Here is a 13,176-nt window from a genome sequence, read left to right as displayed (position 1 = left end):
ACCAGAACTCCAAAAATCCTCTGCTTTTATTTTGGAGTTTTTCGTGTTGTTTTTTTTCTATGCCTGTCTCCTCTCTGCTGGGCTGGCTGCTCTCAGAGTCTCTGGTGTCTGGTCTCAGTCTATCTATGGTTGGAGTTTGAATCAGTAGAATGAGTTTTCGATAAGAGCAGCCACTGCAGTTCTCCCTTCTCCTTCCCGGAGCTGACAACCCCTCCTCCCCCGGGACTGAGCCTGGCAGGGAGGGGCGCGGGTCCCCTGGCCGCAAAAACTTACAGATTTCGCTGATCTCAGCAGTTCCACGTTTTCATGAGTGTTGTATGAAGTATGCCCAAAGACAGATTGCTCTGTGGTGTCCAGTCCACGCAGTTCCTGGCTTTTTACCTACTTTCCTGGAGGAGTAACTCACGAACTGCCTCTTCTAATTCAAAATTGAACCTGTAAAAATTCATACACATCCATGATGGAATTATAGTCAAGCAACCATCTTCTTGCAAGTTCTGGTTTTCTTTTGAATCCAAAAGACTGACTATAAGGCAGAAATTTCCTCAACATGTTGCATGATTCACTTTATTTATGCTGTGGATGACTCTGGAGACAAGACAACATATCTTGAACAGATTTTCCTTTGTAGCAGATCTGATATACTGCAGTAAACAATGGAAACTTGTCGACCAGGCCCTTCTGTTTGAGGATGCGGTACACTTCAGCAGAAGTCTGAGGTCCTTGGAGTTTCTGCCCATTCAGCATCTCGTTCTCCAGTTCTTCAATGGTCTTTCCAGTCCTGGCGAACGCCTCGGCCACCCTGCGGTTCCGGCCTCCGTAGCAGGTGGTGATCAGGTCAGCCACCCCACAGCTCTCCAGGAAGGTGGCTGTGGACACGTGGCCCTTGCAGAAGATCTTGGCAAATGCAGTCATTTCCATGAGGCCCAGGCGGATGACAGCGGCTTTGGTGTTGTCTCCACAGTGGAGGCCATCACAGAACCCAGCTCCCACAGCCACAACGTTCTTAAGAGCACCACAAAGTTCAACAGTATCTGCATCATCAACCACAGTAATTCGAAAATTTGGAGTCTGCAGAAGTTCTTTGAAGAGAAGGCCGTTCTCCATTACTTTGCTGCCGATGGTGGTCTCACAGAACTTGTCTGCAGCCACCTCGTTGGCAATGTTGGCTCCCATCAGCACACTGATGTCAATGCCCATCTTCTCTCGGATGATGTCGGAAATGAGTTTCAGCCCCTCGGGGCCCTTGTCTATCCCCTTGATGAGGGTGATTCCCAGCGCTTCTTTGGGCACCCTTCCAGTAATCTCATCACAGATTCTGTGAATGAATTGGTGAGGAATGACAAACACCAGCAGGTCTGCATCCTGCACTGCCTCGCTGAGATTCGAGACAGCAACCACATTTTCTGGCAGCTTGTGTCCAGGGAGATATTTTATATTTTCGTGGTCACTATTTATGATGTCTGTTAGTTTTCTCCCATTAACTGTTTCTTCAAAGACCCACATCTTGACAGTGGAGGCAAACTTCTGAAGTTTCTTGACATTATTAACAATTATTTTTGCAACAGCTGAACCCCTGGGAGAGCCAGAGGGCCGCCTTGGACTGGGTCTGAAGGGGACTATCTGTTTCTTTTTTCATGTTATATGCTTTTAAGGCTTTTTTAAATTGTGGATATATAACTATAATAAAATTTGCATTTAACCGTTTTTAAGTGTACAATTCAGTAGCATTAATTACCATCACCACTATCCATTGCCAAAATTTTTTTCATCATCCAAAATAGAAACTCTGTACCTTTTAAGCAACAACTCCCCACTTCCCCAACTCCCTGCCCTGTTAACTTCCAGTATACTTTCTGTCTCTATGAATTTGTTTATTATAGATATTTCGTGTAAGTAGAATCATACAATCTTGGACCTTTTGTGTCTGGTTTATTTCATTTAGCCTAATGTTTTCAAGATTCATCCATGCTGTTGCTTATATTAGAACTTCATTCTTTTTATGGCTGAATAATATTCTTTTGTATGTAGACCACATTTTTTTTAAATTTAGCCTTTCGGAATCAGTGTGACTCATGTTTACTGTATTCAGGTCCTAATACTTGTTGCTACACATACACATACACAAACACACCCAGAGAAAGGGCACTAAAATATTGTCCTTGTTTTTTGCCATCTTTTTCAAGTCTCTTTAACCCTTTCATCAGTTTAAATTATTACTGAGCACCCATGTGATGAAATGATGGATGGAAAGTGAGTCAGATGCATGGGGCCGGGTCTCCCTCCAGGAACCTCAGATGACTGCAGAGAGGCTCCTGCTTGTCCAGCCAACAGCCATTGCCTCCCTGCCTTCTTGCTAAGTGAGCCTTGTTTTTGTTGAGTTATTGGTCAGGCAGCAACAGATTCAAGGAAGTTAGGCCTGCTTCTTAGTGAAGGAGGTGGATCATGACTGACTAAGGCAGGCACAATAATCTCATTTTTCTTTGCCAGTAAGGAAAGGGTAGGCTTGTTACCAGTTCTGGGTAATAGAATATAGAGGAAGTCTCCTGGGAGCATATGAGAAACATTTTCTTCCTTGATAAAAGAGAGAACCCTTTGGGGAGTGTGGTGCTTTTTCTGATCCCTCTCTCTTTCCTTTTTCTACAGACAACAGTGGGGCAAAATACTGCTTGGTAGTCATCTTGTGACCAGTAAAATCCAAGAGAATTTTAGAGACTCTAACCTGGAATGCTGACAACTTTGAGCCACCAAACTTCTTGGGATTATCTACCTGCAGACTTTTGTTAATCATAAATTACATCCTTGTGGTTCAAGCCTCCAACAATCAGGATTTGTTGTTACTTGTACCTGAAAGCATCTTAACAGAAGTCCCCATACAAGGTCTATCCATGAGGGAGTGTAGCTAAGTGGGTGCAAGGATATTTCTAAAGCTGAGTCAACTTGGGGAGTTTGTTTGCTAAGGAAAGTTTGAAATAGAGCAACAAGGGGAATGACCTATATTATTATTGAGGGCTGAGAGCAAAGGGACATGGGGAATGCTCCAAAGATCTGACATGTAGGATCACAATAAATATTTATTAAATGTTGAATAAAAGACAGTGCAGAGCATCAAATTTGGTATATGTGATAAGAGTAGGAAAGTCACTGGCTAGGAGGATAAAGAGCAGGATGAGATGCATTTTAAGGAATGGGTCAAGATAAGTAGCTCAGAATCAAATTTTTTGTGGGTCTGGTATGAAAGATTGGGAAAGCCATAGGACATGAAAGTAATCATACAGGGTTAAACACTCAAGGAATCTGTCATCAATTAGGGGAGATAAAGCATATATATAATATAATGCAATGAAGAGGATATCTAAGAGGTACAGATAGAGTAATGTAGAAATTCAGAGGTAGGTGAGATTTTTACCTGGATGAATCAAGAATTCAAGAAGTGGTGGCATTTGAAATGGATTTTGAAAGACAGTCAGGATTTGATATGCAGAGATGGGGGAGGGTGATAAGTGGGGAGAACAAGAGGAACAAAGACATGGAGGTAATATGTGTAAAATGCTCAGCACCGGAGTAAACAGTTCATAAATAAAATAGTTATTGTTGTTAATGTTATTATTATTTTTAACCTTTGGTACTGCCTTTTTGATACCTGGGTTCTTCTTAACTTCCTAATGCTCCTCGGCCATGGCTGATATATCATAGGAGGTAATAGCCATCCACAGATCAGCAAGCTAGGGGGCTGGGATCTGGTTTAAGTGCTAACTCCTGTGTTCTGAAAGTTTACTTCCTGTGGATGTCTTATTCAACATTATCTTCTTGAATATATTCCTACACAAATTTTTGCTACCATTGGTTAGGCTGGGCCAATAACAATGTAACCCGGACACACGCTAATAACGATAATAAAAATATATGTTAAATGGGGTATGTACTGCATAAAGGACTCAATATTTATGGATGTTATGCATGAATGCCCCAAAGTAGACAAAATGAGTAGATTTCAGTTCACTTCAATTTAAACAAACAAGTTGTTTAGATTTGCTAAAGTTGCCAAAATGCAACATAAGAAATAATTTAAGAAATATAAAAATTAAAAAAAAATTGACTTTTACAATGAGGGTTTATTAGGTTTCAAATTTACAGTTCTAAGGACATGACATGTCCAAATTAAAGCATCAAGAGGTAGATACCTTCTCTGAGGAAAGGCCGATGGCATCCAGGTTTCCTCTGTCACATGAGAAGGCACATGGCTGGCCCTGCTGAAACTTCTCTCCTGGGTTTAGCTTCTGGTTTCAGTGGTTTTCTCCAAAATGTCTCTGGGGTTTTGTCTTAGCTTCTCTCTCAGATCCCCCTAGTACCAAACTCTCAATTACATATCTTAGCTTCTCTCCAAAATGTCTCTCTCAGCTACTCCAGGGCAAACTCTCGACTTCATCTCTTAACTTAGCATCTCCAAAGGTCTTTCTGTCTGCATCTCCAAGAGTTTGGGTCTGTGTTAGCTCTGAGCTCTCTCTCTCCCTGAGCTCTCTTACGGACTCTGGTAAACTAGTTAATACCCACTTTGAATGGGCAGGGTCATCTCTCCATGGAAATACTCTAATCAGAAGGCCCCACCCACAGTTGGGTGGGTCACATCTCCATGGAAACAACCAAATCAAAAGATCCCACCTGCAATAGGTTTGCACCCACAAGAGTGGATTAAAAGAACATAGTCTTTTATGGGGTACATAACAGGTTCAAGCCAGCACACAAGTCAACAACAACAAAAAAATTTATTGAATATTTATTTTTTGCTCAGCATGTTAAAAAGAATTAGGAATATAAAGATGTAAAATTGAGGATTTACCCTAAAGGAAGTAGCATTCTATTCTAGTAAAAGAGAAACAGGTAAACATATGATTACAATAGAGGATGGCAGGCATAGGATAGAAAAAAGAATTACAAGGTGGAGGATACCATGGAGGAAAGGGGGATAGATTGGCCATCTGGACAGGCCAATGAGGACTTCCTAGGGATGAAGATATCTAATCTCAGAACCAAACTCTTGGACATCACACGAAAGGTATTCCAGAAAGTTTTGTATGCATATGGTGATAATAGTGAGGTGCTAGCTAAGAAATTGGAAAGGAGAGAAGTTGATTGTCCTCTGAAACTTAAATGGCAGATTATCACATAAGGGATTAGAGCATAGATTCCATTTAAAACACCTGGGATGGGTTATGAGATTCTGAATTTTGAAAAATCTCCCCAAGTGATGTGGATGCTCCCTGGGCTAAGATAACCTCATGTACCCACTACATGGAGCGATCTTACCCAGAATTTCCTAAACCAGAGTCCTGCAGAAGACTTCCTAGCATTACTAGAATTCTGTCTTAGTTTATCAGTATCAGATAAATACCATAAAATACATTATCAATGGAATTTAGATCCTGAAGCATCTATTCCTTAAGCTTGTATCCAGCTAGTGTTATGACAGAGCTTTCACTGAATGCCAACAAGAAAAAAGCAAGAAACAGGAAACAAAAGAAAAAAAAAACAAAAAGGAAAAAAAAAAAAGATTGACCTCTGTGAGTGCTCTCCTTTAGAGCTTATCAATACAATGAGTTTAGAGAATAGCTTAAGGCCAAAGTGTAGGAGTCTTCCTGGTCCTTTCTGCTGAGGCATCTAGTCTTGTTATGCACATGTAGCCCTAGGAATTCTCCTGTTTACACAGATGTGAATGTCCGTCCTTTGCTAGGAAACAGTTTCCTCACGGTCCCAGCCATTGCACTGTATGTCCTGCAGCCAGCAGTCCCCTTGCCCCAGGCAGCCATGACTTGACTAAACTCCCACAGCATTCTGGAAGAGAGCAGTGTGAGCTGTTCTGGGATGGCGGGCCTGTGACAAGTGTTCTGTTTCCGTTCCCCAGACTGACTGCCATCAGACAGATTGAGCCAGAACTATATCTCCCAGTGTGTGCATGAGGGTACTCTGCTCCCTCCGGAACCCAGACCAGGGATCTGCTCTGGGAACATGGGCTGGCTCCCTGCCAAGTCAGTGAAGGACCAGAGGAGGGGCCAGACAGGACCCCATGAGATCCTACTGCTTTTAGTTTGCTTTTTTCTTGATTCAGCACTTGCCCTGTTACTACAGTCCTTTAACTGTTTTCTGGAGCTTTGAAAAAGATGTTTTTGCCAGTTCTTCCTGCTTGTTCCAAGTTTCTGTGGAGGGTCAGATCCCTGAATTTTCTCATTCCACCATCACGTTTGGGGTAAGGCCCTCCCATTTTATTTTATTTTAGAAGTTTCTTTATTTTTAAAATTGTATTAAAATTTGTGAATAAGTAATGTAAATATGAGATTTAATACAGCATAAGTGTAAATTCCAAAGTTAATACAGCGTAAGTGTAGTGTCTCCATCATACCCCATTCTCCCTGCCATTCATTTCTTCCCCAGTGGTAATTAATGTTACTTGTCTCTTAAGTATGTGTAAATATGTAGTCATTTTATACCTATATAATCAAATATATAATATTCTTTTTCCCCCCTTTAACACACATGGTAGGATTCTTTACTCATTCTTCCTCAACCTTCTTTGTTCACTTAACAATATATTTTGATGATCACTCCATATCAAAGAGCTTTCTAAGTTGTTTTTATGACTGTGTAGTATTTCACGGTATGGATAGTCATGAATCAGACTGTGAATCAGAGTATGAATAGTCTCTGATTCATTTAACCAGTCCTCACTTAGGTTTTTTGCCAATATTTTGCTATAGTGAATATAATTTGTACATATATAATTTTATACTTGAGTATAACAAATGGATAACTTTGAAGAAGTGGAATTTAGGTATGTAGATATTTTTAGTGGTCAGGGAAGGTTTCAGGAAAGAGTCAAATGAGAGATAAGCACCCCCTCTCACCACCACCATAATAAAGATTTTAATATTCTTTGTGGCAATAATTTCTCATTATGAATTTAAAGTGGTAGTACCCTGGTCATGAGGACATGCGGCAAGGAGCTGAAGCCTCCTAACAACAACCAGTATAAAATTTCCAGCTATGTAATTGAGTTATCTTGCAAGCAGAGTGTTTCGGTTTGCTGAATACCAGAATGCTAAATACCGGAATGCTATATACCAGAAATGGATTGGCTACTATAAAGGGAATTTATTAGGTTACAGATTTACAGTTCTAAGGCCATAAAAGTGTCCAAACTAAGGCATCAACAAGAGGATACTCCTTTAATGAGGAAAGGTTGACAGCATCTGGAACACCTCTGTCAATTGGGAAGTCATGTGGCTGGCATCTACTGGTTCTTTGCTCCCAGATTGCCTTGCTTTCAGCTTCTGATTCCAGTGGCTTCTCTTTAAGCATCTGTGGGTTCTCACTTAGCTTCTCCAGGGCAAACTCTGGGCTTTCTCTCTTAGCTTAGCGTCTCCAAACATCTTTCTGTCTGCATCTCTGAGCATGTGGGTCTGTGTAGTCTCTGGGCTCTTTCTTCTTCTCTCTAAGCTCTCTTAAGGACTACAGTAAACTAATTAAGACCCATCTTGAATGGGTGGAGTCACATCTCCATGGAAATAATCTAATCAAAGGTACTACAATATGTCTGCCCCCACAAGAGTGGATTAAAAGAACATAGTCTTTTATGGGGTACATAATAGATTCAAACCAGCACACAGAGCATCCATTTCTAGTCGAGCTTTCAATGACTGCAGCCCCATCTAGCATCTGCATTGGAAGCTCATGAGACCCTGAACCACACTCTGGTGGCATGGAGCTATGTACCCCAGGAAAATATGTTCTTAAACGTAATCCACTCCTGTGGATGTGAACTCTTGCAAATAGGACCTTTTGATGAAGTTATTTCAGTTAATGTGTGGCCCAGCTGAATCAGGATGGGTCTTAATCCTATTACTGAAAGCCTTATAGGGAAGGTCACAAAAGGAGAGAAAGCCAGAGGGAGCAGCCAGAAGCAGAACGTCAACAGAAACTGGAAGAGAAGGGAGAAGCCAGGAGAGGCTGCCATGTGTGTTACCATGTGACAAGGAAAAGGATAGACAGCAGCCAGCTCCAGAACACCACCGTCTGGGATAAAGCATCGCCTTGCAGACACCTTGAATTTGAACTTCTTCTAGACTAAAAACCATGAGCCAATAAATTTCCATTGTTTAGGGTAACCCATTGCATGATATTTGCTTCAGCATGCCAGAAACAAAAACACATACCTAGCTAAGCCTCTTCCAATTTCCTGAACTATGGACACTATGTGAGATCATAAATGTTGATTGTTATTTTAAGCTGCTAGGTTTTGGAGCCATTTTATATATAGCAACATAAAACTAATAGAGATTTTGGTACCTAGAAGTAGAGTGTTGCCATAACAAAACTTAAAAATGTGGGGGTAGCCTCTCTCTTCAGCTGAGCCAACTTGGCAAGTGAACTCACTGCCCTTCCCGCTACATGGGATCTGACTCCCAGGGGTGTAAATCTCCTGGCAACGCAGGATATGACTCCTGGGGATGAATCTGGACCTGACATCATGGGATTGAGAGCATCTTCTTGACCAAAAGGGGGATGTGAAATAAAATGAAATAAAGCTTCAGTGGCTGAGAGATTCCAAATGGAGTCGAGAGGTCACTCTGGTGGGCATTCTTGTGCACTATATAGATAACGCTTTTTAAGTTTTAATGCATTGGAATAGCTAGAAGTAAATACCTGAAACTATCAAAGTGCAACCCAGGAGCCTTGACTCTGGAAGACAATTGTATAGCAATATAGCTTATAAGGGGTAGCAATGTGATTGTGAAAGCCTTATGGATCACACTCCCATTATCTAGTGTATGCATGGATGAGTAGAAAAATGGGGACAAAAAACTAAATGAAAAATAAGGTGGAGGGGGATGATTTGGCGTTCTTTTTTACTTTTAATTTTATTCTTATTTTCACAGATTGGGGTGATGAATGCACTATATGATGGTACTATGAAAAACTGATTGTACAACTTTGTATGATTGTATGGTATGTGAATATATCTCAATAAAATTGAATTTTAAAAAATGTGAGGGTAGCTTTGGAAACTGGCAGTGGGCAGAAGTTAGTGCCAACTAGTTAGTGAAAGCCTAGGCTTCCATTTGAAGACACTGGGCTTAGTAGAAGCCCAGTGGCCTTTGAGAAGGCTCTAGTGAAGTCTTAAAGGAAATTGAAGAAAATGTTTTCTGACTATGGGTGTCAGGGGATCTTTGTTATATAGTGGCAAAAGTTTGACAACACTGTCACTTGAAGTAACATGGAAAATAGAAAATATGCCTAATGTTTGGATGATATAGCTAAGGAGATGTGCCGGTTTGAATGTATTATGTCCCCCAAACGCCATTGTCTTTGATGCAATCTTGTGGGGCAGTTATTTTAGTGCTGATTAGATTGGAATTCTTTGAGTGTTTCCATGGAATGTGCCCAACCCAACTGTAGGTGATAACTGATTAGATATTTCCATGGAGGTGTGGCCCCACCCATTCAGGGTGGGCCTTGATCAGTGGAGCTATATAAATGAGCTGACAGGCAGAGGGAACTCAGTGCAGCTGTGAATGATATTTGGACGAGGAGCTACAGCCAAGAGGGACACTTTGAAGAAAGCACAGGAGCTGCAGATGAGAGACAGTTTGAAAACAGCTGTTGAAAGCAGACTCTTGCTCCAGAGAAGCTGAGAGAGGACAAATATCCCAAGTGCAACTAAGAGTGACATTTTTGAGGAACTGCAGCCTAGAGAGGAATGTCCTGGGAGAAAGCCATTTTGAAACAGAACTCTGGAGCAGATGCCAGCTGCATGCCTTCCCAGCTAACAGAGGTTTCCTGGATACCATTGGCCATCCTCCAGTGAAGGTACCCAATTGCTGATGTGTTACCTTGGACACTTTATGGCCTTAAGACGTAACTGTGTAACCAAATAAACCCCTTTTATAAAAGCCAATCCATCTCTGGTGTTTTGCATTCTGGCAGCATTAGCAAACTAGAACAGGAGACTTCCAGGCAGAGGATTGAAGGTATGTCCTGGCATCTTCTTGCTGATTACAGTAAAATGCGAGAGGAGAGAGAGAAATAGGACCTGTTATGGGCCATGGATCTGGGTGGAAGGCTGGGCAAAAAGGCCCATGACTGGCCCTCCTGAGATAGAAGGAGACATGACTGGGAAGTATTTACATTTAACAGGTTCTTTCCTGCCTGTCAGGTGTGGAAGAGTGTGTGACGGTACATTTGTCATAATTTGGTAAATAAAGCCTGAGATTTAGCTCTGCCTTAGCAGCTTCAGGAATATCAAGGCATAAGTCTGTGAAATGTGTGCGTGTGTATGTTTGTGTGTGTGTGTGTGTGTGTGTGTGTGTGTGTGTTGAATAAAGGCCATTTCTCAGTTATACAATTAAATATGTGGTTTTTGAGATTTAATACAAATTTTAGTTTATATAATTTTGAAAAGAGAAACATGAGTCTGGCTCCCTGTATTGCCCCAACTGCCACTGACAAAATGGATTTTCCTTGATATAAAAGTGTTTTGCTTATGAATAAAGATATTCTTGCAATATTTATAATGTTGCCTTTCATTGTGTTCTTTGTATTGGAAAATATCTACAGCTGCAGAGTGGGATGTATCCTGGAGAGCTTTCTGCATGCACTGGCTATTTACAGTGACAAAATTTAGGTCATGGCCTTTAGCCCAAATAATATTAATTCAAGGTTATTTATGCAGCATAGCAGACATTCAAAATATTCCCTTTCCCTCCTGCTAACCTAAGGGTGGTATGGAAATCACTTGTGCTAGTTTATAATAATCCCTCCATATTAAGTAGGGCTGCAATTTAATGTGACTTTGGTACCACTTGATATCATAGGAAACATTAGAATACAAACCAGTAATATAAGGGTCTTGGTTTCTTTCTTTGTGCAGCCTATGGTTTCTGATACTCAGGTCTCCACCCCCCCCCCCCATAATCCATACTCTAAGCCTAATGTTCTGTTTATCACACACACACAGAGAAGATTAAAAAACAACAATCATATACTAGATTGTTTTCTCTCTCTTTTCAAAGGAAGATGCTTATTTCTAATTTGGGATAACTTGGATACCATCTCAGGATGCTTTTTTCCTTTTGATCACATGAAAAGGTTGAAACAAATGGGCCATTGGCCTCATTATGACAGTCAGTTAGTGAGGTGTCTGCCAGCTCAAGCCTGCCTGTGAGCTCTGTCCCTGTAACTGCCTTTTGCAGGTTGGATGTTGAAAATTGTTCACACCAAGTTTAATAATTGAAAATAATTCCTGTATAAGAGAATTCAGGTAAGCAGAGGGTTGAAATATACACCTTGATTGTTATTCAGGCAATTGGTATCTTAGAAATAAATGTGGAAATTATGCAGGAAGAAATTACTCCCCAGCAGGCACTTTGTGAAAAGGTTGTGCCATATCAGATTGCATAGGCAATAGATACTGCATAAATTTAAGAGGCAATTGAGACTTGGGTCACTCACTGGGAAATGGAAATGCCTGCATGACAGAATGATAAGTGGCTGCATTAAGCATTTTAAATACTTATTTTTACCAAGTGCAGTAAGCTATCTGAACATGTCTTCTCAACTGGTATTGGTCATTATTTTCTGATGATTTTACATGGTAGATAAGTGTGAGTATTTTCCAGTAAGCATCCATTCTGATAAATAAAAGCAAAGATGATCAGCAAATCCAAATAGCAAATCCAAATGGACAAACTGATTAATAAGATAAGTAGAAAAACAATCTCCATCCCTCCCCGTATTTGGAACCTCTAGTCAAAATTGTAGTTCCCTTGCATGTACTGCTTAATTTAGAATTTTGGTGAAGTACTGTAGCCTCATAGTTCCTATACCAAAATTAACATTTGAATAGGTATGTTGAGGAAACGTAAGTATATTCTGAAATGTAGGTCTCAAATGTCTGCTTCAAGAAAGAATGAGAAAGTCTAGGAAAATGGATATTCATTATCTCTGGAGAGGTGCACTTTATTCTTTTGATGGGGGCTTGGGCATCAAGGCTAGGATAGGTAAGAGGAGAGTTCTCAAATTTCAGTCAATAATGTCATGATCTGGCTATGAACTGCCATCTCCCCATTCAGAAGGTGTTTGGGCATAAAAAAAGAAAGAAAGATCATTGTTTTGAAATAGAAGGATGTCCATGATACATCTCATTGTAAGAATCAAGAACAAGTGATAGAACAATATTACAGTATGATTCCATATATATGTAAATCTAGCTTCCTGATAGTGTCTATGTCCAAACACTGGGAAAGTATCTCTAACTAAGCATGGGAGAGTGCTAAATAGAAAGATCTAGTCTTCTGAGTAAAGTCAAAACATGTTCTTGTGAAGTTGAAATTTTTTTGAAAAGAAAATGTTTGGGTTTTTACTTGTTTTTAACCCATGTTTAGGGAATTTAAAACACTATTTTCATTTAATGGCTTATTAAAATTAGAAAGTCTTGGTAGAATCTAGCAAACACTTTACGATAAGATGTTTTAAAGGTTTATTTAATGTTTTGCCTCTGGCTGATATTCTTTTCAACATATATTTCAGTTTTGGAATAAAGATATGGTGTTAAAACATGCTTACATTGATGTCTTTAATTGAGTGCTTATTATAGATTAGCCATCACTATAGATACTAAAATACAGTAGAGATTAAATTAAGTTAGCCCAAACCCCTGACTTACATCTTAGAGGTGGTGGTGGTAGTGAGATATATAGCAACCTATCAATACCTAAGTATAACCTGTCATGATAATATCTATTTACTGAATCCCTGTGTAGAATCCCTAAAAAGAAGCGGCATTTTCTAGACATAGATACTAGTAGGATTCCAGACTTATGATTTTTTCCATTATATATTGAGCAAGTTATTTTCCCTCTAACATAAAATCTGTTTCTGGGAAAAATGCATGCCCATTCATTTGAATATTAAAATGGACTGTCACTTGGGCCTTTAATTTGTAGCCTGGCAGATGGAGACCAGTTAGGATCTATAGCAAATAATAGTTTAAAGTCCACCAATACTTAATTTTCAATTGTTCAATTTTATTTTATTTTTATTTAATAATTATAATCAGGGTATTTTCTTAAAAGAAAGCACATGCCCAGAGGAAAATGATGGGCAGTAAATTCTCTAGCAGTTAAA

General features: G+C 39.9%; 1 protein-coding gene across 1 annotated transcript in view; it reads right to left on the bottom strand.

The window, feature by feature from the left end:
- Positions 1 to 413: 413 nt before the first annotated feature.
- LOC119542856 (glycerol-3-phosphate dehydrogenase 1-like protein) overlaps positions 414 to 13,176 on the bottom strand; it is a 34,166-nt gene continuing 21,403 nt past the window's right edge. Inside the window, exon 2 of the mRNA XM_037847479.1 lies at positions 414 to 1,576. Within this exon, the coding sequence (XP_037703407.1) occupies positions 568 to 1,576 (1,009 nt within the window). The 3' untranslated portion in view covers positions 414 to 567. The remainder of the gene's footprint in view (positions 1,577 to 13,176) is intronic.

This window comes from Choloepus didactylus, chromosome 8 (genome assembly GCF_015220235.1).
Source record: "Choloepus didactylus isolate mChoDid1 chromosome 8, mChoDid1.pri, whole genome shotgun sequence".
In the NCBI taxonomy this organism is placed as follows: Eukaryota; Metazoa; Chordata; class Mammalia; order Pilosa; family Megalonychidae; genus Choloepus; species Choloepus didactylus.
Note: the sequence above shows the minus strand (reverse complement) of the source record. Positions and strands in the feature narration are given on the sequence as shown.